Here is a 25,918-nt window from a genome sequence, read left to right as displayed (position 1 = left end):
TCATGCACTCCTTGCAAAAGTTAGAAGCTTCAATTTTGCATTGTTGACGTTGCGTGATTATGACGTCACTAGGGTCATACGAGCTTTTCGTCAATAACTCCCGACCAAACTGAGCTAGCGAGTCGGTCAAGCCACCAATGGACTGAGGAAGACCTGCCGAATCGAATAAAATGCAACATGACCTCTTTTGTTCAATTTCACGACCTAGGGGTCTCTGACCTGACCTTGACCCGAGGTCAACACCTCAAGTTGACCTCATCCGAACAAAAAGTATACCATTCGACACGCCTGAGCAAGGCGAGCACGTTTATGCTAAAATCGCGCTCTGCAACTGTTTTTTTTTAAAGTTATTGATCAAAAACCGAACCCGTGTCTTGGGTCACATGACCCGACCTCAGAGGTCACCAGTTGACCTGAGACCTTAAAATCGGGTACTAGCTGTTGTGTCTCCTAACGGCACACACGCTCGTTTTTTTTCCGCGACGCTCTAAATCCAACGGGGGCGAAAAACGACGAGGGGGTCGTACCAGCCTTCCCCCCGGCCGGCGCGTATGTAGAAAACCAACAGGTCCTGCGGGGTTAACTCTCGCCCTTATTGGTGTTTTGCTAGCTGCAAACGCAAAAGGCGGGGCTAGGTTATTGGTTGACCTTCCAGGTCAGGCCAGTGACTCAAAAGTCGGGAAAATCGGGACCTATGACCTTTAACAGGTCATACTTTGGAGAGTTAGTTGATACGAGGTTTTTTCGGGGCGCTGATCACGAATTTCATGTTAGCTTTGATCACCGATGATGTCTTGATGCTTTTAGGCCAGGTCGGGTCAGGTCAGGTCAGGTCAACCAGTAGGCGTCTTGCTAGCTGTCCATAATAGGTGTCAACCAACACTGACAGCTTCGTGACATTGTAGGAAGGCGCCAAAATTACTTCGTAAATGTTCAAATGGGTGCTAAATTCGAAATCAGCTCGAAAAACTAGCCTAAAAATATATGAGCCCAGAAGTGAACTATGGTCATCAAAGGTCAATGACCTTGACCTGACATTCACGTGACCTTGACACCCACCATAATGCATGGGACCATCATCATTTCACATGGTTGAACGTTTACGATCACAAAAAGACTGGAAACGAGCGGATAATGGCCGTTTTTACGAAGGGCTTCCTGGCGAATGTCCATCTAATTTGAACAAATCTGCACCAAATGTGCACCTTATCTGCACAAAATGTGTACTATAGATGGCCGTCGTGAAATACTCCTGAGCTGAATGTTCAAATTTTGTTCCCCTGCTCTTTTTAAATGAGCTAGATTGAACAAGATTTTCATTGGACAAGATTGTTGACGGCCCTCCTGTGAAACGAGACTCGATGAATTCTTAAACTCCCTAGTTATTTTGTAACAACCCTAGGTTCGTTGCATACTAACTAGGGAGGTTGCAACGACCCTAGTTTCGTTACAACGTCCCGGAATGAGCAGTTATTTTGTAACGTCCCTAGGGTCGTTGCAAACAAACTGATCGTTCAGGGAGGTTACAACCACCCTCGGGTCGTTGCAAACTAACTGAAATCGCATACTCCCTGTAACATATACATTACCGCTCATTTAAAACATATATTTTTGACACCTCTCCTTATCCGAAGCGAATACAGAAGCTAATTTGATCTGACGTTGCTACGACAGTGCGGATGTCACGTCGTAGACGTCAGTCACTGTCCCGCGATAAAAGTCTGATTTCAATATGCTCATAGTTTACGGACTGAGCCAGTATTTTGGGATTTGTGACCTCATTTATAACATAGACGCGTGATGTGCTCCCGATCAATAGCATGACGTCGATGCTGCTACGCGCTCCCGGTGGAAAAGTTTCGTAATTTCTGTTTTGCCGATGCGATCTTTGTTCGTGGGAGACCACACTATTGTCACATTATTAATTGGTTTCCAGGTGGAAGGCTCGGTAGTTATTGCCTTCTGAGGTCGAACGTGTGTTTTGCGAGATATTCTTACATTTGCTTACGTTATTCGACGTTACATACATATCCTCATCCGTTTTTAGCCATCAACTTTAAATCGACGTCCTCAAGAAAATGATTTAAATCTTAGGACTCCGCAGTCTGCGCAACTACTGCGCACTCCTTGGCCCTTGCATGATATTCTTAAAAAATGTCAATCACTCAGCTCTGACTTACATTTGATTATAGCAAGTGTGAGCCTATTCCCGCTTACCCCACTCAATTTCAAACCAATTACCATTCTTACAGCCATGCTGCAAACATGTTTTTGAAATACGCCTGATAAATTTAGTCGACACAAAATCCCATTACATCTCCACGAGTACGACAACTTAAGACGTATTTCAAACAGCATATGAATACTGCGGGAAGCCACGACTCCACAGATCCCCATGCATGGAAAAGTCTCACTACTCAAACTGAAAGAGGATTGTAATGAGGGAAGTTCTGGCTTCACCGAGAACTGAAAGGTCGGACGGTGTGAGGGAAACGGTGACTGATGTGCGTCGGAATTCCATTTGTAGCGGGACTCTCGTTGCAGCCATTACATTGCACTACACCGGAGATGAATAGGGAAGTCGCTTACTCAGAGCACGGTAACACGACGACTCTAAAATGCTATATTGGAGTCAAACACGGAGGGACTACCCGAGTGAGCAAGACGACAAAGAAGCGGATGGTCGAAACACGGACGAACGGGGCTCTCTCGCGGAAGGTTGAGAGCGAGATGAAGGCAGTTGCCCGCGGCAGTGCGAAATCAGGGATGAAAGAGGATATGCAACGCTTCACAAAGCGAATGTAAATGGGATGGCTTTTTAATGAGCTCTCAGGCATAATGCATGACTGAATTATTGAAACAAAAAGAGACTTGATTGCATGTTTCAGTTTCAGGAAAAAATTGTAGGCTGTCCATCGGTTTCTAGTTATACCTTTTCCCTTCTTCCTAAATCCTATCGTGCTATATTTCTTCCCCATTCTGCCCAAAGAACCACAACGCAGCTTAAAATCTACAATACGACTAGCAACTTCCTAGAAGAGCCAGTATATACCCGGATTGATGTTTGAGAAGTAATTGATTTTTTTTATAACACCTCATGCCTCCACAATTCACAAGGTCAACACACAGTCCTCTTTCACCCACCTCCTGGAACATGTGGACGAGCTGGGTGCCCAGGGCGCAGACATCAGTCAGTACCAGCACGGCCAGTCCGCTGCGGATGATCACCTTGTCTGAGGTACTATAGACGGCGTACAGCAGGTTACTCAGACCTGGCGGCGGGCGGAGACATCGGGACATCAGTGGAGGGATATATACAGTGGATATTATTATTGACCAGTGTGACATACCATTGACAGTGGTCAGTGTTCAGTGGCAGGCGACCGGACAGTTATTGGAACCTCAGTGACACAGACGATGGACGGTGGCCGGTGAGGCAGCCAGGTAAAGTAATGACGACAGGTGGCTGTCAGTTTATTGCCGGACTGTCAGGTGAGATCAGAGACTCGATAGCGCAGGACCATCTCTCGACACCACCTCAATAACCACAGCTTATATAGGACGTTTCTTTTCAAAGGACAGCTTAGAACTAACGTCTTGATAGCAAATCAGCGATAAAACGCATTCAACCTATCGCTGCCTTTTGTACAGTCCGCAAGCTCTTAACAATATAAAAATGATGAAGGTTTTGGAGATTCCCTTTGCCTTACAGAATCCAATACAGGCAATACACGCGCGCTGCGTTGGCTATCGCTGATCGCAAGGTACCCAAAACTAGTTCGTGTGCAAACATGCACACGTCAATAATGAACAGGACGTTATGGGCAAACAGCGTGACAATAACAAAGATAACTATCGCATCGGTGTAATGCTACGGGAAAATTACAAGCAGTTTTCAGAACTATACGGACACAGCGCATATCCGTAACAAACACGGTACGCACAAACATATACGGCTTTCAGCTTTTCAGCGCATCGTGCTTTGTGTCACTACCTATACCTATCTATAAGAATCTTGGTCACTACCAAGCGCCCCATGGTGCGTGTATAATGCAGAACGATATGATCATTTAAAAGACCAAACAACATCAGTGGGTAATTTATACGACCCACATTAGACGTTTCCATAATGGCATTCTCAATGATCGTTGACTTGTTTCATTACCATTCACATGGGTTAGAGTTTTGAACCTTTATGCAGCACGCACCAGCCCATGCCTTTTCTACCATACTAGGAAATGGTCGATCACATCTTGCTAGATTGCTGATGTAGGATGCGTCATAATGTTACTTACATATACGAGTATGCTTGATGATACGTACGATTAATATACTTATGTAGCACTCTCCGCGTCTCACCTAGGAGCGTCACGCCGTAGCCCCGGCCGACCAGGCCGAGAGCCGGCAGGTCGGCCTGTCCTGCAGCCAGCAGGTGCAGGTGGGCCGCCCATGCAGGACTGACCACCAGCAGGCCGCCCTGCAGGCCCAGGCCGCAGGTGACCAGCAGGTACCAGCCGAGCAGGCCGCGCGGGAAGCGCACGTACAGGTGCTCGTTATGACCCAGCACCTGGGAGATCTGTGAACGGAGGGGAGAGGGAGTCAGTGTTACGAGAGAGCATGAAGAGAGTGGAGAGGCGGGAGAGAGAGAGAGAGAGAGAGAGAGAGAGAGAGAGAGAGAGAGAGAGAGAGAGAGAGAGAGAGACAGACAGACAGACAGACAGACAGACAGAGACAGAGACAGAGAGAGAAAGAGAGAGAGAGAGAGAGAGAGAGAGAGAGAGAGAGAGAGAGAGAGAGAGAGAGAGAGAGAGAGAGAGAGAGAGAGAGAGAGAGAGAGAGAGAGAGAGAGAGAGAGAGAGAGAGAGAGAGAGAGAGATCGCAGAGACTCCGAATTATGGCTGGTGCTCAGCCATAAATAAAGCAGCAATATCAGACAATGAACGTAAACCATTCAGACAGCAAATTGGACGCCGCACCCAATCTGTTTCAGCACTCAGAGAGACCTGTTATTGAATGCTTAACATCATAACAGATTGTGCATAAATCATTGGGCTCGAGCTCCGAGTCTGATGGAGGTTTCAAATAATAACACTTGAACAAGCATTCAATAAGCCGAACTTTGAAACTAAGATAGCTGATGTTAAATCAAATATACCCTCGTATTTCGAAAACCAAGTGGCAGTTCATCTTTGCAATTCAGGAAGAATAGAATAGAAGTTATTAGTATATAATAAACCATACTAAACAAAGGCAGAGTCCTCGTAGCATAAAAGACTGTCAGTAGAATCACATGAAGATTTAATATCCCACGATGCAGTCACAGGTAATATGCACACATCGAACAGCCCTGGTGAATAAGAACAGCCTGCACTGGTTCTGAAAGCATCTTCAGCTCACAGGAAGATTCGGGTCTCGTGGTGGAGAGAAGCCCTCTTGATCAGGTTCGGGCTTCACTAAATGAAACTAATCAGGGACATTCAGGCGGCCCAGAAATCAATCAAGACTTTGGTTGCTAGGAGGTGGGCAAAGCCGCAAATGTGATATGAGAATGCCGTAAAGGGATGATAAGGTCTCTTCGAATGAGTGTTACATGCACAACGTTAATGGCGCTAGCAGCGTGGAATGATCAGTAAGACGGTTCAATGATCCATTACATTCAATGTCCATCTGTCAGGTCGCAAATACTGCGGCAATTTCGAGCTCTCGCAATTGATGGTGTTCTGCTGTGACCCCTCATATTGTTTAACCAGTCACATAACACCGACAACAACTTAGAACGCGAAACTAGGGCAAACCCAAGACTGCCAAACAAGTTTCATTGCACTGTAGGTAAAACTTTGCAAAATACACACTAAGATTCGCTGTGTAGTTTGTGAACAAAACACAACAAAACATGAGAAAACAGCAGGCCTCGCTCAAAACAGTTTCTATCGTGGGCAGGAAATACCTTAATTTCCGGCCAGCTACGCTGATATTTCAAAACACTCATTCAATACAGCTTTCAGATCCCAGGCCTGACCCAAGAAGCTCCCAGCACTATCATCAGCAGAACCGACATCTCCCGGGCTCGGCTCTCTGGAAAATGATGGTGGTCGGGCTGGCCAACCGTGACCCGGGAGCACGCCCGCCCGGGTACCTCCCGTCACGCCTCTGATGCGCTTCAGACTACCACTCTCGGGGGATTGTTCATCGGTCCATCGCTTCTACTACGTCCAACGTTTCCACCACTCTCCGGGGTAGATCAGTCCACCATGTCTAGTGTAGTGCCTACCTATTCCATCGCGTCGACCGCGTCCACGGCGTCCAACGCTTCCACCCATCTCTGAGATAGCCCACCGGTCTACCGGTCCACTTCGTCTCCACCGCTTCCTCCACCCATCTCTGAGATAGCCCACCGGTCCACCGGTCCACTGCGTCCACATCTCCCCCAGAGCGGCTCACCGGCGCGGCGGTCCGACAGATTTGAATCGATGGCGGGTGCCGGCGGCAGCGACCGCCGCTATTTTTGGCGCACCGAGGTGGCGGAGCTGTTTGCCACCGCTATTGATGCGCTGACCGGGACGCTCATCGCGCGTCTATCGGCCGGCGCACAGCCTCCGGCCGAGGTCAAATCAATCGGGGCGTCAGCAAATTTGAACAAGGCACCGGCTCGACGGAAAGTTAATGACGCAGGCAGCCAGCCGGGATGAAAACACAGTGCTGCTCAATATTGCAGGCTGCTGACACAGAAGGGAAATAGATCACTCTGAGCTGACACCTATTTGCTTGCAGATTTTAATTTGGGCTTCTATAAAAAAGTAATTGATTTCAATTCGTATAACTGAGGTGGCGGACATAAAGGCTGCATAAATGCTGTTTTCTTTATGTTCAAGTGCTTCTGTAAAAGTTACTGTAAAAAACTTAAAGCGTAAAAACGTAAAAACTAACGTAATTCTCATTGAAGCACGGATAAGCATAGGCCACGCCTGTCCCCGCGCGGGCCAGCATGGAACAGTCCCCCATTGTTCCACTAATTGTTTGTCGAGCGACAGGCCATTTGGCAGGAAGCCTAAAGCCCCCCCCCCCTCCCCCGTCTCACGCAGGACGAAAGCTGTCTGTGACAGGGGAGGAGCGGACTTTCCGACGACGAAGTATTCCGAGCCAACTGGCCTAGCGCACACGACATGCTGATGCCCCTGAGCCTCCTTCGCAGCAAATAGTGGCGGAGAAGGCAGTTGAAGTAGTAATGTTGAACTCGTGGACTGCCAGATACAGGTGGACCTCGTGCCAAAACCGACATTTCTGGAAGAGAGCTTAGATAATTCACCGACGCAGTGCGTCGCTTAAAGGGACTATCCCACCTTCTAAAATGTTGTTAAAACCAGTTAAATTGTGCCCGACTTTATAGATTGGATGACCAGGAACACGGTTCTGGCATTTATTTTTCATTAAACATCTTAGGCTTCCAATATTCCAAACACAAACTTTCAAATATGTGACGTCACAGCCCAAAATTACCTCCTTCCCCAGGCCACATTACTGTCATAAAGCTGATTCTTTTTACTCTGTAGGCACCACAACAAAGTTCAGACCAAGTTTTAAGCGATTTTTCAACGGACAAACCCATTTAAATCAGAATGACTAAACGAGGTGACGTCACACTAACGGTCGCTCCATGTTGAAGATAGGGCCTTGTACAAGGCCCATTTTCAAATGAAGGGAACGAATTTCTTCAACACCAAGAGGCCGCGGGGGTTCCAACCTAGATAGATAGTGGTTTCTGAACCTCGCCGCAAACTTGGCTATCTCAACTCAAACCCCATGTTAAAGGTGAGATAGTCCCTTTAAGCCGGAGTAGGGCCTAGTGGTGCACTAGTAAGCCAATAGTCTTGCAATCCAGCTCTGCCAACCATCTCCATAGGAATGCAAATTAAAAAATATTTGGTAGACAGCAGCAAAAAAGATAAAAGCAAATAACAGCTTCAAACGAAAACAGGATGCCGATGAAAGCAGGGAAAAAGGGGAATCGAATGGGAAGCAAAAAAGTGGACAAAGGACTTGTCATTTTCAGTGGACAGGCTGTTATTGAGGATCGCTGTGGTCGCTATGAGGACTGAGCTGTGAGAGGTTGTTGGACTGTGAGAAGTGTCCAACTACCGTCACGGCCCCACTCCTCAATTTCACCGTTGCCACCGCCGCAGCCGCCGACAGGATATCAAAGCGGTCTTAGACTCTCAGAGCAGCCCTGATCTCCCTGCCGAGCGGTCGCAGCCCCACACAAATGTGTTGAGGCTCGCGAGTTCCAATAAAACGTGCTGAATTGACGCTGAATAGCGGATTCGACTTCCCAGATCTAACAGAGCTGAGCGGGGAGAGAGCGGGGACGATATTTGACGTAACAGAGGTCCATCATCGCGCTCGTGACGATGAGAGATTGGTAATTCATAGTGTTAGAAGAGCATCTGTCGAGATGCAGAAGTAAAGCGCTGCCAATGAAAGCAAGACAAAAAATGGGCTACAGCAACAGGATTAATATCAATCAACCAATGGCAGAATACCACATTTCTTGGCAGCTACGTGACAGCTAATCCGGGTTTAGCTATTTCACACCATAATTTGGTCAATATCCCTGTGCTCAATTTCCTTGTGCCCCGGCATAAGGAGCTTCAAGCGCACAATTGTCTCGGCTCATTGTTCTTTAGTCGCAAGAGATCGGAGCAGACTTTATTTCCTGTTGGTGGGACCAAGACGGAATATTGACAAGTTCATATGTGGGGGCAGCGCAGATGCTGGCTATTTACATACATATCAAGCTTTGCAAAGCTTTTCTCCCGGCCTTTCATATTCAAATGACTCAATAAACTGAAATCAATCACGGACAAGCTCTGAAAGCAGAGAAGCATTTCATTCAGAGCCAAGGCAATACATGGTACAAGCGACCTGTCGAAAGAGCCATGGCCCATGCTTGATCTTTACTTCATGCAAACATGTGGGGATGCTTTCTCGTGTAATGTGGTAGCTACTTCAGCAACAATAATGGAAAAATAAGCCAAGTAAAAGTGAACACGGGTGCTACAATATGTCATTAGAAGATTCGCGGCTTAAAATATCCATTTCAATGCCGAGTTATGTTTCTAGATGAGGCTTTTCCACTGCACAGATGTGATATGACCATCACCATTTCATTATATGAGGAGTTTGTGGTGGTTGAAAACGTACGTGTGTAAACGCACGGCGCTCATTCGTGGCTACGTGCATCTGTACTCCAATGACAATAATAAGCCTGTGACATTGCAATCAGTCAATTTCAATTTTGCTATCGAATATACCAGAGGTAATTATGACATGGAAATGAGTCTTTACTAGAAGTTTGAAATCCAAACAGACAGGATGAATCCATTAGCCATGGTGAGTGGCCTTTCAACACTGCATTTTAAGTAGCCGAAAATCCATCACCAAAATTACGGCACCGTGAGCAGTGAGCGCACTTTGGAAGCAAGAAACACTCTCATCGAGACCCATGTCGAGGTACAGCGTTTCTGCCGGAGATACAGCTTGACAACACATGCATCACAATTTGAAATACACACGCAGTAAAAGTTTAGGTCACTCCGATAGACACCATTCAAAGGACACATGCTAAGGATTAGGAAAAAAAGCTACATCCCGTACAAAAACATAACTTTGCTACCTGTATATCAATTGGTAGACAACAATCCAAAAAGGACCTACTCCTCTCAGATAACAGCTGCTCTCTCTCTCTCTCTCTCTCTCTCTCTCTCTCTCTCTCTCTCTCTCTCTCTCTCTCTCTCTCTCTCTCTCTCTCTCTCTCTCTCTCTCTCTCCCCCTCTCTTTCTCTCTCTTTCTCCTTCTCTCTCTCTCTCTCTCTCGCTCTCTCTCCCTCTCCCTCTCCCTCTCCCACCTCCTAGGGGCTGCCTCCATTCTGCACATTACCCCGTGTCTCATTAGTCGTTCCCGGGCTTCCTTCCTACGGGGCAGACGACTGACACCCCTCACCTTTGACCCCCCCCCCGTCTGCCATCTGAGAAACTGAGGTGGGGGGGTTCAGCTCGTGCTGCGGGGATGGGGAGGGGAGGGGCTAATCAGCAGGGTGCAGCAGCCGTGCTGTCGGCCCGCGGTGGGCTACGGATCGGGTCACTCGGATTAGCCCCATCCTCTGACTCCGCCGCCGGCGACGGCGACGGGCGACGGCCGCTGCTCTCTGAGAGCGGATCAAGACGGAGAGGGCATTGCTACAGGTGGATGGAAATAACCAGAACCTTACTACTGCCACTGGGAAAAACTCGGGAATAGTAACAGAAAGCGCCTAAGTCACGTTTCATTTTGGCATTGAAATATGAGTTGCAGTTATCCACATTTTATGTGTTTTGATAAATCAATTTGATTCTCGTGGAGTCTTAAAGGCGTTCTGATATCGAAAAGAGCTGGTTTCCATTTCACTGATTGCTTTCCGAAAGCTGGAACCTTCACAGTCTATTGCTATCCAGCCGGGAGGATTTGGCTGAAAGGACCATTTTTACATTCTTTAGAGCCCCCAAGGCGCTCGGAGGTGACGGGCTGTGTTAAAAACAGTCCAAAGATCCTCCAGCTAGCTGTCAGCGAGACAAAAGAAGCATCAAACCAAACTTCAACGCAATTCCAAGCCCTCTAAATGGATAAATCGATGACGCACCAGCCATCAGCTCCTTAGGAACGGAGCTGTCAAAAGTTCATTTGATGCTCTATAGGCGAGTCTGACCAGTCCCTAAGTATTAAGTGTTTTCATCACCGCTTAAATATCACCAGTTTTCAATGACTATTACTCAGATGAATACTGAATTTTAGTCAAGTCACATTTTGGGAACTACGTTTGCCTTCATAATTGGCTAAGCGAGGTTTCTTTTCTCAATATTTTTTTCAGCATTTGAAAGTTGAGTTGAGCATGGTGGGCATTACTAAGATGATGACAATTAATCTGTTGCTCATTACTGCAAATAAAAAATCAAAAGAAATGATCAGGCTGCTCATTGATTTCTCTTTTTTAGCAGCATTGAGCTACAGGCTGCTATCATTTGAAAAAAAAAACACGCTAAAACACTTTTTTTGTACAGCAATTGACCTCACCTATCAGAATGTGACTAGAGCCTACCTAGTTACGATGAAGCGAGATAGCAAATGAATCTAACACAGCCATTAGTCAATCTCATATTGTCGACTTTCTCACGGCTGGATCACCGTTCTAACTCACGACAACTGCAAAATGTCATGTTTTAGCCGGGTTGCTGGTGATTTAGAACATACATAAAGGAGCTCTTTGTCGTCTCTCTCTCTCTCTCTCTCTCTCTCTCTCTCTCTCTCTCTCTCTCTCTCTCTCTCTCTCTCTCTCTCTCTCTCTCTCTCTCTCTCTCTTTCCCCTCCCCGGAGAAGCGCTGCCGTCGTCCGTCTATTCCTGTCCCCGCTCCGCTCGGCTGGACGGTGGTAATGCACCTGGGTCGTTCAGCTGTCTGAGAAGCCGGTACTCGTATTGCCTGTGTCGGTGCCCGTAACTTTAGAGCGCGTCCGGGAAGCATTTCTGTACAGAGGGAGCTCACAGACCAGTTAATACGTTGTAGCGGGGAGCAGGCACCGAGTGAATGTTCGGTAATTGAGAAGGCTGTTGGTAATTGCTGTATCCGTGAGTTGGGAGTGAAAGGGGTCTAGTAACATTCTGACAATGCACAACGACACAATATCAGTCGTATTTGAATTTTGGACCCGCGCGGGGCTGGGGGGTAAATTTTACTCACCCTCGCGAATTTTTGCAATAACTCAAAAACGGCGGCGCGCAGCGCCGCCAAACTTTCAGTACCTTTTCTTACATCAATTTGACACGTTCCCTGAAAATTTGAGCGAAATCCGTCGGAAAATTTCTGAGAAATTGACGTTTTAGTGACGTCATGTTCGCCATTTTCGCCTCGAATACGGCAAAATTTCAAACGCCGCTAACATCTTCATTTTTAAAGGAATCAAGACGTAACAAAAAGGTTATACGTAATTCTACTGTGTCTATCAAATGGCTATCTCGGTTTTTTGAAAATTTTGGATTTTGGCCAAACATTTTTCAAAAAACTGACTTTTTTGGGAAAATAATTATAAAATCCAAAATTATGAGTGTATCGAAAAAACCGGAATATATGTCAGAGATGTGGTCTATGTGCACCTACATACCAATTTTTAGAAGAATCGATTCAAAAATGTGGGAGTTATTAAAAATTTCATGACGTCACGACACACAAAATTTTTGAAAAAATGATTTTTTTGGAAGTTCTAGACCTCGCACGGAAACAAAATAGCACCATTCGATTCGCCGTGAAAAACTGCATCAGATAGACACCTTTTTAGGCCTTAACAACCAACTTCAAAATTTGACCTCACTTGACCTGACCTTGACCTGACCTCGACCTGAAATTCATCCAGATGTGGTCCATATCACCTATTGAGTGTGCCTATTGAATTCTATGAATAAAATGACCCATAAAACATGTGTCGCACATGCCCTTTTCTATATTTTGTTTTTGGTGACCTGACCTGACCTGACCTGACCTGACCTTGACCTCTGAATGATATTGTAAGCAGCGAATATTGTCTTGGTAGCCTAAGAACACGTTTTGGGCAATCAGTCTCAGTCCATTCTTCGGCAACTACGGTGCAAGGCCGATACTGTAGAAACTTGCAATTTGTACCCTTGACCTGACCTTGACCTTGACCTCAAGGCTCAAACTTTAAATTAAGTACATGTTTTTAGTTGTTCGTGATGAGATCTTTCGATTGGCGTTTGAATTTTCCAAATCGGACCATCAGTTCGGGAGATAACAGGGGGGGGGGTAAAATTTACCCACCCCCAGCCCCGCGCGTTCGGCTGGAGACCCCAGCCCCGCGCGGGTTAATTAACACGCGCACTGCAGCGGGTCTGAGCCGAACACGAACTGCAGGGGGGGGGGTTGAAAACAACCCCCCTGAGATCTCGAAAACGGCGCAACGTAGCGACAAGCGGTAAACGGCGTTGGATAGGTTAAGATGAGATCGACAAGAAATACAAAGATCATTTTTGGGTCAGGTCAAAAACGAGGTCACCAGAGGTCACCGAAGACAAAATGTTACGATTTTCACAACAGGAATTTCGCGGTAGTTTTTCTTGAATAACTTGTCTTGCACACAAGACAGAGGATCGATTCGAACGCCATCGTTCTTAGCTCGTCAAGGCGCATCGAATGATATATAATATGACCTCGAAAGGTCAAGTTGAAAATTTGACCTCAGGTCAAGGTCATGACCTGACCGAAATAGGTCATGTTGCATATCATTCGATCCGCATTGACGAGAAAAACACGATAAACGTCGAACGGAGTCTCTATCTCTACTCAATCTCAAGTTATTGAAGAAAAACCGCTGGTGACCTCAGGTGACCTAAGATGACCTGGAGATCACCTTCCAAAGGTCATAAGTGATATGTTTCGGTGAAATCACCAACAGGGACCTGTAATACTATGATCCTGAGCGTATTGAAGTCATAGGATGGCATTCAGAGTAAGTTGAAATTTCTCCCATTGACTTATAATGGGCCGGTCGCAAAAATGACCTGACCTTAGGTCATCGATATAAAAATTCCGAGATATACAAGTTGTAGCTCGTGATGACTTTACTATTTCCTGTGGGTTTCAAGATCATATCTCAACAACTGTGGGCTTGTTGGGATTGCAAACTTCGAAATTTACGTTTCGAGGTAGGGTCACTTGACCTGACCTGGTGACCTGACCATAGGTCACCTGGGGTCAAAATTTTTACTCAAGGTGTGCAAAAGTTGTGAGAACAGGTATGCAAAATTTGGCGGCGCTACGCGCCGCCGTTTTCTCGCAATTTGCGAAAAACCACAGGGGGGGTTGAAAACAACCCCCCCCTGCAGTGCGCGTGTTAAAGCTTAGACGCATAGTATGTATTGCTTCGTGTTGATACCTTGTCATAAATCCAACCAAGCCACATTGAGCCATTTATTTGATCAAGAAACACTCGTCACAGCCACGCCACACCATTTCATTCCGGAGACCCGTCAGTCCGGCCTGACTCGGTCGTCCGTCATACTGCCGTCCGGCGGTCAATGACAGTTGACCGCTGCTGACCGATAGGCTGATGGTTTGGGGACAGGTCGTTAGAGCTCAGCACGCCTGTCGGGCGTGGCTGGGTTATCGGTGGCTGTGGCCGAGTAATGATCGTCCCTCCTACTTCTCTCTACACTAGAGGTGTCAATCGGATACCAACTTTTGCTATACCGATACCAAACCGATACCAACTTGGTATTTGGTACTTCAATCGTAATGTGTTTGGTATTTTGTTGGTATCATAAGCCCTCACTAATGTATAAGAGGCTAATAAATCGGTAAAAAGTTGGTATTTCCCTCAGTTTCCCAAGTTGGTTTGGTTTCGGTATTTTCCCGTGGTTTTGGTTGGCATTTGGTTTGGTATCGGTATTCCGATTTTCCGCAATTGACATCACTACTCTACACATTGCCAAAGGTCGGAGTTACAATCGCTCTCTCCTATACTAAACTTTCAGCACTGCATATCACCAAAGCATGTTGTCGAGTCACGATCATAATTATATGCCTCATTTCCCTCTAAAGATCCTCCTTGACCGTCATTGCTCCAAGGACAGAGGGAGGTCATTCATAAGGGGAAGGTGACGTACGACTCAACTGTTCGCAAGCTTATACTCGTAGTATCTAACACTCGCCCAATCTATATCTGGCTAAAGCTACAATTAAAACACGATTATGCGTTTGGGACACCGAATCAGGATACCTTTCCCTTCCATCCAGAAAAATCGTCACCAATCAGGCCCGCTAGAGTTCCCTAGACCACGCTTGACGCCAACCTAGACCGCTATCATGAATTCTGACGAGGTGCCTTAGTGCTGCGCTACACATCATCCTGCTTATTGGACCACTTGGGACGGACGCCCATCTGGAAACGGGCAGCAAATACCGGCCCGCGGGAGGTCGTCAGGACCAGTGCGCTGGCAGGCGGCGTGTCATTATCTTCATAGAGTGCCATCAACGAGGGTCTGGAGCGAGCTCCTGCCAGGTTGGTATTTTCCGAGAAGCGGGAAACTACTGTGCAGGGCTCATAGCTAGATCTTGCAGGGAAAAAATCTAGCGCTAAGAGGAAAGCTCGTAAATGCGCTTACAAAGGGATGAGTTGTCAATGTTAAAAGTGAAATGCGTTTGTAATGCTCATTTTTTTGGGGGGGGACGCATTTTCATTTTAGGAAAGTTTAATATTCACACAAATTTAATTTGTGCCATAGCATATGACCAGAAGCGTAAAAAAAACGCCCAGTAACGACAAAAGCATGGCTACAAATCCGCGTTGTCCGCCTATTCCGGACTATCCATTCTCCAGCCATCACCTCCTTATCTTTCCCTCGCCCCTTGGGGTCAACTATCTCCTCTTTCCCCTCCCTCGGGACCAGCCATCTCTCTCACCCACGCACCACTGGGACGGCCGAGCTGTGCGACCCCCACCCCGAACGGTCGCGCCGTGGTCTCGTGGGCATCGCGACACTGCTCCGCCGATTTCCCCCGGGAAGAGACGATTGATACTGCCATCGGAAAATATCTCGGCGCAGTCGGCTGACACCAAAAGTCACAGGTGAGCTCCCCTGAGTCTGCTGACCAATTTAACTGATTCATGAAAGGAGCGAGCGATACAGCATGCTGCAAGTTGTATAACCCTTCCGTGTGCGGTTTGCTCAATGGTGTTTGCAGCTTTTAACAGGGAAAAAACGCAACAAAACTGCAGTTGAGCTTAGGCGAAGGAAGTATTTTGGAAGAACAGCACTAGGGGTAGAAGGTGATCATTTTCGCAATATAATGTCGATAAAAAAACTGACACCATAAACGTTTAAGGCAATCACTAACTTTTTGCCCATCTCTTCATCATCTGTTCGAAAATACGATACTACAGCGTTCATCACAAGCATCACCTTGTGCAATGTGCATGGGTGGGATACATGAGGCTGGCAACCGAATGACGCACTCACCTTTGACCTGTGCACATCCCCGTTGTCTGTGGCGCCCACACCCAGCACTTTGCGAGTCTTCAGTCGGCTGTGCAGGTCCCCACTGCTGTGCTTTCTGAAACAAAAGAGAAATAATTACCCTCTGGCCAGGCCAGTACCGAAGAAGACTCGCCTATTTCGACCAGAAAGTTCAGATTTTTAAAGAAACTATCCAACACAGGAATGAGTAACACAACTTTCTCTCGTCTTGCAATGGACAAGATCCCTTCCTTTGCCATAGCATGGCACAATTGCAGTCAAGAGTCGTCCTATTCAACGATTGATCCTCGTCCGCCGCCTGTGTTTCTTTTTGCGCGATACGATTGAGGACCAAAGTGCTTACCAGCAGCACCATAATGAAATCATGCTGTCTTTCTCTGAACGCTACTGTCAAGTAAAACCAATACAATATAAATGTTTTGTACGAGGTTATTAGAAATAGCCACTATGCCATCAATCATTACTCATCATGATCACCCAAACATCTCGATATTTTCCAAAAGTTTGACAAGGTATTACGTAAAGTCTACACAATGGCGATAAAAAGATGTACAGAAGTAGGTATGTGACGCCTTCATTTTATACCCATTACAGCAGTACAACCTCGCTAAAGTACTTCCGGAATGGGCAAATTTGTCGGATCTCATTAGCATAGCAATCACCGTTACTTGGAATATTCAGGCGCAGCTATATGACACGTCGATTAACTGGGCAGTTACTAATTACGCCAATATCCGGGTTAATTTTCTAATTAACTTAAAGGGACCCTCCCACCTTAACATTAGATTTGAGTTGAGATAGCCAAAATGGGGTCCCTGGCTCACAATTACCGGTTTCGGCACTCAAAACATCGAGAAATGCCTTAAATCGGAAATATTGAATTTCAAAATTGCAGCATTTTGATTCAGAGGGGCTAATGCTTAGGAATACCCCTCTGAATGTGTGACGTCAGCGCAAATATCTAACGATTTTTAAATGTTTGACTAAAACGTTTTGTAGCACGCGGTGGTATATGCTATTTGCGCGCAACATCTGCCGCAAACGCCGCACTTCTAAAATAAAGTCGCTAGAAGCAGCGGAGATCCCAAAAAAGTAAACAAAAGTAAAAGTCTAATATCTTGAAAACTGGTGAATATTTTTCGGTGAAATTTGGTAGATATTCGTTTTCGCTCTTTCTGAACCGAGCGACATCACTTTCATGCCAATTCATAAACTTTTTTGAAGGTGGGAGGGTCCCTTTAAAAACACCGGAAATAATAAGAAACAACTTTGAAACAAAAACATAACTTAAGCTAAAAAAATAGCCGTTCAATATTAAATTCTACCAAAATACATGACCCCGTTTCACTGAACGCGTCTGTTGGCCATTTTACAGTGCCTGCGAGGGCTGCAGCCAAGAGCCACCATTCACCCAGCTCAAATATCCGATATCGCTGGCCAAACATCTCAATATTTAACCAGGCGCAAAGGCTGCCAATCTCGGCTATTTCCGTGCAGAATGGGACTGCTCGTTAAATCTGAAATAGTTTAAGACTTAACTCAAAGCATATGCGATTGATTTATTTCCTCATCCTGTTTCCAAAGTATCGTTGGGAGCTTAGCGCGGTGAAAATGTACACCAAGGCTGGCGCATAAATGAATTGCTTCTTATCTGCTCTCTGAAAATATTAAGAAGTGTAAGAGGCACATTCCATATAGAATGGAATGCCATAGTCCATAGTACTCCGTCATAGTCGGACAATGTTATAATTCGTCTCGATCTCCAATAACGCTATGTCAGCTATCGCTCCTCTCTACAGCACTCTGCCGTTCCCGTGCCTCTCCGTGTGTTGTCGGCCTAAGCACACCCACCCTGCCCTACTGTTCAGCATTCTACCTAAAACAAGACAGTTGTAGCGGTACTAAGGCGCTAATTAGGCCTGGGGCTGCTGCTAATGGACCTACCATCAGTCCATGGTATCGAGCATAGCCGGCCGAGTGCCAGTGATGTGTTTGCTACCAGGCCAATATACTAGGTACCTCGCAAAGTAAGGACTTGGCCATTTTAATTTTGCAATGTCATTTGATGAATTTAGCTTGGTCAGTTACGAGAAAGTAGTGTTTTATTCTTTGGCAATTGTCCCAATGTTTCTCAACTCGGACTTAAGAGAAACATGATCATCCTTCTTTCTATGACTTTCATGGTTCATTAACAAAGCAACACTATACGCTGACGAGAAACACCATTCCTTCGTGAGGATTATTTTGTTAATTACTCTATTATTTTGCAATTATTCTTTTTCGACATGACAGCATCGTCGAGACTCAGCGCCTTGCCAAATATATTAATAATTTGACAGCTATTATCTCGCTTACAGCGCAACTGTCCGGGACCTGACGACCCGGGATCCCTTTCTCAAATGATAACGACCAAGTCCTGTTGTTCAACACGTAGTCTTCATTATACGTGACCAATACCGGTCAGCATTGATTCTCATGCATGACAATAAAGACGGCTGGATGCTGAACTGAGACCCTTTCCGCACCATCACGCCGGGCTAAGTGGATCAATGTTCGTCCCGGAGCACCGTCAGATAAATCCGCCTGTCTGGTGTCACGCCCATGCCTCGAACCCACTGACAAACAGTGCCCGCACGTTCCATGAGAATGTCAACAGTTTATTGCGTTACCACAAGTCAATGTCGCACATGTGCTTTTACGAACATTATTTTAAATGAACATAGTGATGAACCAAGCCAACGGCTGTGAAATCATTTGTTTGGTCCATGAAGACAGGCTTAGATAACATTCACCGTAAGTGTGCATCAAAATAACTGTCATACGTCAAAACAAGGGAAGCTTCCAGGCCATTTCATTCCATTCCAGCCACGTTTCGTGGTTAGGGATATTATTTTCGCTGAACTTATTGCATTCTCCACAATCGGAAACTAAGCCCATATCCAAGATCAATTGAATTATTTGTCAAAGCTGTTGCGTCTAGCCACCAACTGTTGATACAGTGGAGAGCGAAATCATGCCGCCTTCTTCTGCCGCGCCTAATATTTGGTGTCTCTATCGTCTGATTCATTTATCCGACTACGAGTGAGTGTCGGGACCCAACGAATTTTATGAACCATACAACAAGGCTCAAACATAATCAAACACTCTGTATCAATACAAATAGTTGAAGTCAGCTTGGGGTGTTGGGAATAAACAATCATTGTCGCAAATTCATTTTCCAATAACGCTTACCAAGAACGGTACTGGATCTGGCCCGGAAAACATTAATGTTTTTATCACGAATACATTTTTAAAGAAACACAACACATAAACTGGGCTAAGCTAGCGAAAACATCTTTCCAGAGCCCTTAGCAACGGTGATGTGACCTAGGATTAGTTCCAGCCAGGGCTGCGGAGTCGATGGATTTTCGGCGACTCCGACTCCGACTCCGACTCCGACTTTCAAAAACCAGCTCCGACTCCGACTCCGACTCCGGGCAGAATTGTCGACTCCGACCGACTCCAACTCCCGACTCCGACTCCGCAGACCTAGCAGGGCTGCGGAGTCGACAGATTTTCGGTGACTCCGACTCCGACTCCGGCTCGGGTTTCTAAAATCGACTCCGACTCCGACTCCGACTCCGGTCACAACTGTCGACTCCGACCGACTCCGACTCCGACTCCGACTCCGACTCCGCAGCCCTGGTTCCAGCGGCCCGAGCGGTCGCCATCGGAGTTAATCATGGTAACGCCGGCCATTTAGCGCTTATTGATCACCGGCTGCGGGTAATGGATTGTTCAGCAGCCGTTCAGAAACGGCGGCTTCTTCTCAACACTTTCATGATTGATGCAGCCATTGGCACCAGAACAGCGGCGAACAGTTAGTAGAAAACACGATAAATGACCGCCAGCATGCTGCTAATGTTTATCAATGAGCTCAACGTCCCGCAGTGGGATAGCAGACAGACCTTTCCAGACAATATCCTTTGTCTGGGGCGTGATATTTCCAGGCAATGTCGCTGCCATCAGATACAAAACAACTCCGCACTCCCGCTCTGGATCGATGAAAACTTTGCTGGACTCACTGAGCTCAGCAGGAACATATGGATTATTACCATTGGACAGCTGGAATCTGGTGCAATATGACCACTATCCGAGTTGTTATAAACTCATATAAACGCGAGAGGCTTGGCAACATGTGTCATTTACAGAGGGAGATCAAAGCAAATGGACCTGGCAACCAAGTCATACTATTGTACAAAATGTAGGTACCTACATACCTTCCAACCGACATGTTGGCTAGAAGTTTTCAGTAAATCAAATCACCGACGCTTACAAAGAAGAATGATCGCAATAGTACGAAACTGCTTATTTTATTCATCTAAACTAAACCATTCCCACCAGCCGTCAATCTCAAATCTCAATTCAACGCATTACGAGCCAAAGAAGAGAAATCCATTACAAGCCACCTAGGTTTAGGTATAGAATGCAACTCAAAAAGACGTGGCTATTGAACGGGCATATCGCTACTCACATGCAAACACGTCTACATATTTAAGTGCTGTTTTGTTTGGTGATGCAATATGTGCAAATCCCCGAACCATTGTATTTTAATATGATCTTGTATATCGATAACCTTTCAAGCAATAATCCCATTTTTCATATCCAGCTGGATGCATTTGCAGTATCGTTCCCCAAGCAAACGAGTTTGTTTCAGAATACGCACAATCGACTATGTATAATACAGACAATCAACGACATCCGTCATTACCTGCACTTGTGCGAAAATTTACTGGATAAATCAACCAGCAACACATATTCCCCTCCCCTTCGTCCTAGACTTACATGGCTCGTTTGACATCTGAACACGGGTTATCCATGTCTCCTGCCGCGTCTTCTGAACCAGAGACCCTGTCGTGTCCTCACTTTGTCCTCGTGTTTTACTGCCTGTCAGATCACCGCTACACCCCTCTGCGCTGTATCACCATCCCTCTGTATGAATAGTCGCCCTTCCGACACTGTGGCACACATCCCGTGACCTGACCCGGCCGGTCCCAGGGGTGGCCGGGAGAGCCAACAGCTCCGGCGGAGGGGCGGACCACCACTGGCTGCTCTCGGTGTGACGCAGCCGCCGCCGCCGACTCCGGACTATCGGCGGCGCAGAGCCGGCGCGTCGAGACCGACTCGAGAGAGAGAGAGAGAGAGAGAGAGAGAGAGAGAGAGAGAGAGAGAGAGAGAGAGAGAGAGAGAGAGAGAGAGAGAGAGAGCAACCGACGCCGCGCCGCCGACCGGCCGGGCCCCCACGTGTCAGCCCCAGCTGACAGCGCAGCGCGTCCCCAGCTGGCGGAGTATGTGCGTCCCCAGCTGACAGCGCAGCGCGTCCCCAGCTAGTGAAGTATGTGTGTTCTCAGCTGACAGCGCAGCTCGTCCCCAGCTAGTGAAGTATGTGCGTCCCCAGCTGACGCAGCTCGTCCCCAGCTAGTGAAGTACATATATGTGTCCCCAGCTAACACAGTGCGTCCCCAGCTAGCACAGTGCGCCCTGGCGGAATATGTGCGTCTCCAGCTGACGGCGAAGCATGTCCCCAGCTGACAGCGCCCGTCCAAAGCTAACGCAGCACGTCCCCAGCCAGCTGTTCTGTGCCTAATCAAGACAGCCTGTCCACAGCCAGCACTCAGCAGAACGCACTCCTAGTCAGATGTCAATTGTGCCCTCCTAAAGCGTCCCGTCCCAAACAAGCCGTCCTGTGCCCTGCTAAATGCTAATACAACCCGTTCCCAGGAAGCCATCCCAATCCTTGCTAAAACATTTCATCTAGATTCATGCTTCTCAGCCATAGATGCTGCCACACGGCCTCAGTGCAACTTGTCCCCAGCATTCGTAAATCCAGCTCGGTGATGCACCAACTATTAATTTAGGTGCTTCGCATATGACAGAGTTGCATTATTTCAACTGCCAAATACAGCCCTTCAACACACCCGTTGTTACTGCTTATCACATGCAGCACAATTGTCACATAGTCATCTATCTAAGCGTAGGGTAGGTAATTAGAATACCATGACAATCTTGTACAGCCGTGCGGTACAGCGGCGTCTTTCATCCAGCACACATACAATCGATGAACGTTGCTGAGGCATTCATAAAAGGGGAAATACATCTACAAGCTTATGACATGTCCACACTTATATTGCCGACAGCCGATGCATCGGAAATCACAAATATATGGGTCATATCTCCTGTTCGAACCATTTCTTATGGCAATTATGTCTACTGTGGCATTCATTCACGAATTGATGACAGACGTACGTCATAATAATGTCCATATACATAACAAAAGGCTGCTCGAATACGGATGAAACCATGTCTGTGTACGGATACACAAATATATGATACTCATTGACTGTCTAGCGCCCAGCAACGCCAGTCCACCGAATGCTGAAAACCGACCGCAGGTATCATTGTATAGTTTTATGCCCACTGGATTCGGCTTAGCAAGATGGAGCGCACAGTGCTTTGTCTTGCTGCAGATACCAGATCAAATGACATGTGTAGTTTTAACTTTTATGCCCACTTGATTTGGTCTTGGTCAGATAGAGTGCACAGCGCTCTGTCCCGCCGCAGATATACGTGATCAAATCCGTTGTATAGTTTTATGCCCACATGATTCGGTCTTGGTCAGATAGAGCGCACAGTGGTCCGCCCCACTGCAGATACGCGATCAATAGTCATCTCGGTCTGTCATGCCGACAATCCAATTGGCTATTAGCTGCTTCTGGACGTGTCGTTTCGGGACGTGCGTCATGACAGAAATTCGCCAGAAACCGCAGATATGACAAAAATTGGATTGCAATCGAGGCCGACAATGCGACAGGACGTTCGCAGTTGTTTTATTTATTTAAGAGAGCCATAGTTATTTCAGCGTAAAATTGGGTCCTAGCAATTCCGAGCAGGTTAATTCTGCACTGGATATATGGTGACATTTTACATTGAATACAACATTATTTGGGTTCTCTTTTTTCTGATACTGCTTTAGAAATAAGCGAGCCGCGAGGCATTCATTCGTTCAATTGGTTGTGTTTGTTGGGACTGGTCTTTCCTTTGCTGCTTTCAATACTTTCACGTTTTGTTGGCAGCGATTTAATGCTTCATTGAAAAAAGCCTACATGGATGTGAACTTATAAAAGTTATCAAAATAGCGTAAAAAACAATACCTACAATGGCCAAATGAGATAATCTGAAAAGTATTGGCCTTCACCGAAAAGAATGACAAGACGCGGATGTGAATTCATTTAACGTGGTTGGAAGGCTTGTTAAAGTATTACCGAAGTTAAATGTAACGAAGTGTTTAAAGGGACCCTCCCACCTTCAAAAAAGTTAATGAATTGGCACGAAAGTGATGTCGCTCGGTTCAGAAAGAGCGGAAACGAATATCTACCAAATTTCATCGAAAAATATTCACCGGTTTTCAAGATCAAGAGTTCAAGACTTTTACTTTTGTTTACTTTTTGGGATCTCCGCTGTTCCTAGTGACTTTATTTGAAAGTGCGGCATTTGTTGCGCGCAAAGCAGCATATACCACCGCGTGCTACCAAACGTTTTAGTAAAAGATTTAAAAATCGTTAGATCTCCGCTGACGTCACAAATTCTAAGGGGGCATACCAATGCACTAGCCCCTTAGAATCCGAAAACTGCAAGTTTGAAATTCCATATCTCCGAATTAAAGCATTTATCGATGTTGTGAGTGCCCAAACCGGTATTTGCAGGCCATGGCCACCAATTTGGCTATCTCAACTCAAAACTAATGTTAAGGTGGGAGTGTCCCTTTAACATAGCACTACGGGTGCAGATTTCCAGATGTTCTAATGGTAGCCTATATCTTCACTGACCGACTGCTATTACATATTGTATTACATATTGTATTTGCGAAATCAAAATGGTGCTTCAACAATCGATCATTTTTAGATTAATTTATGCAAGCTTGAATTACTATTATTTATTATTTGTTTACCTAGCAAATCGTTCCCATGGAGGCTAAGAAGTCTGGAAATATCCTCAAAATGGCCCGGTGTGCTTTTGCAAAGTTGCGTCGTTACGTTCATGTATCGCTCGCAGTCCTTGCTGAGCTGAGCTGCCAGCCCTCTGACTAAGTGAGCGGAGAATCTGAAAAGGTCAGTTGAGCGCTGCCTTTGAGACCACACCGCACAGGGCTTAGCCAGCTCGGCGGTGGCGATAAGGCTCAGAGTTGTGCGCGCCACCGAAAGGTCGCCCGCAGCGCGCGTCGAGTGACCGCTCTTATCACTCAGCAGTCGAATCACAACCCTGCCAATGTGCTGGCCATGAACATTCTGAGCACGAGTGACGGCCATTGGTCACACCTCAGGCGTCTAATGTATCGGCGAGAGCGGCGCCCAGCAACCCCATTTTGGACGCCCACTGGTTGTCAGCGGTATATTCATGTCCCAGTTACTCCAGCTAAGAGGTCTAACTACTGGTTAGCAGCGCTTAAGTAGGTGGTTTACTTGTAGCAGCCACAGCTCAGAAATTCATCTGGAATAATGGGAAGAATGTTTTTCTTTCTTTCCTTTCTGGATAATTCGGCTTGTCATTGAATGCAAAAATATCAGCAGCTGTTCAGCCGAGAGGCTCACGACTCTACATTTGTGTTCATCTTCGGCAATATTCTGTACCTCCGATGCATCGTATTACCATTCGATAAATCTCGAACCTATGTTACATACATGCATCCCGTCTTTTCGTCGGACCCGGACGTCAGGTCGTCTCATCAGTCAGTCTCAGCATTCCACCTGTACACATCCAGATGCTCCACCGGGGAATCAATATCCAGCGGCGTTCCATAAGCGGAATCTCGCGTGAGTGTCGCATCGCAATCGTCGCCCCGGGCCAGCCGTCGTCGCCGATGTATTGGCGCGATCGAAAGACGACGCGTCATCAAAAGATTACGACCAAACTGATCGTGATAGCTTTTTGACAGGAAAGCTTATCATTGTAGGCTGTGATATGGGAAGTTGATGGGAAAAAAGCGTTCAGAGGGTGCGAGATGTCATGCTAATAAAAGACATGTAAATTAAAAAAAATGCTACAGTAATTAAAAAGGGAGTAACGGAAGAATAGGAAAATGCGGAACAGAAAAGAAAACTTAGGACATGGGATGGGAATTGAGAGTATACCTAAGCCTTAATTTTATCATGAGGAGCGCCAGCCGCAGAACTAACCAGACATTTTTTGCAGACATTCTGTCTGACTTTTGTATTTGTTGATCTTAACCACCAGTAAAACGCCTTTTGGGCGAAGAACGAGCGAGCGAGATGGTGAGCCCTGCACGTGCGGAAGGGCGAGAGGGTACTTCCAACGGGCTTGTGCAAAGCACCCTTCTAACCGGTCGCTAGCGGTGTGCGAAATTTGAACGCAATCGGCCCAGCCGTTTCTGAGATCTGGAAGCGGCATTCTGCACGTGCGCACGTGCAAACGGGGTCCAAAATGACTTTTGCACGGCACCCTACTAACCGGTCCCCAACCGTGTACCAAATTTGAGCGCAATCGGCCCAGCCGTTCTCGAGATCTGGAAACGCCCCCTGCACGTGCGCACGTGCAGTAGCACCCTAACCGCAACACATGGGAATGCATCGCCTGGTGGGTGCCTACCTGTATGCCAAGTTTCAGCGAAATCGCCCCAGTAATTACCGAGTTACTGAAATGGGAACAAATTTGGCACCTCTTATTGTTGTATTTTGCACGTGCACTGGGGGTGGCCCACATGCTTCGAGAGTATCCTATTTTGGGTAGAAGGGATGCTGCTACCCTATAAAATTTACCGCAAGTCAATCGCCCAAGCGGCTGCTGAGATAT

At 46.5% G+C, this 25,918-nt stretch overlaps 1 protein-coding gene across 2 annotated transcripts in view; it reads right to left on the bottom strand.

Annotated features, from left to right (window-relative positions):
• The window catches only part of LOC122385805 (tumor protein p53-inducible protein 11-like), a 56,553-nt gene that overhangs the window by 10,198 nt on the left and 20,437 nt on the right, over positions 1-25,918 (bottom strand). The window contains exons 1-4 of one of the 2 annotated variants that reach the window (XM_043374340.1): positions 20,897-21,237; positions 16,055-16,148; positions 4,360-4,576; positions 3,145-3,272 (exon numbers count right to left, since the gene is read on the bottom strand). In XM_043374340.1, the coding sequence (XP_043230275.1) occupies positions 3,145-3,272; positions 4,360-4,576; positions 16,055-16,148; positions 20,897-20,931 (474 nt within the window). In that variant the 5' untranslated portion in view covers positions 20,932-21,237. Of the gene's footprint in view, positions 1-3,144; positions 3,273-4,359; positions 4,577-16,054; positions 16,149-20,896; positions 21,238-25,918 lie in introns of those variants that run through there. The other variant, XM_043374339.1, reaches the window with a different exon arrangement.

Source organism: Amphibalanus amphitrite, unplaced genomic scaffold, assembly GCF_019059575.1.
Source record: "Amphibalanus amphitrite isolate SeventyFive unplaced genomic scaffold, NRLGWU_Aamphi_draft 000232F_arrow, whole genome shotgun sequence".
Classification (NCBI taxonomy): Eukaryota; Metazoa; Arthropoda; class Thecostraca; order Balanomorpha; family Balanidae; genus Amphibalanus; species Amphibalanus amphitrite.
This window is presented reverse-complemented; position numbering and strand designations above follow the sequence as displayed.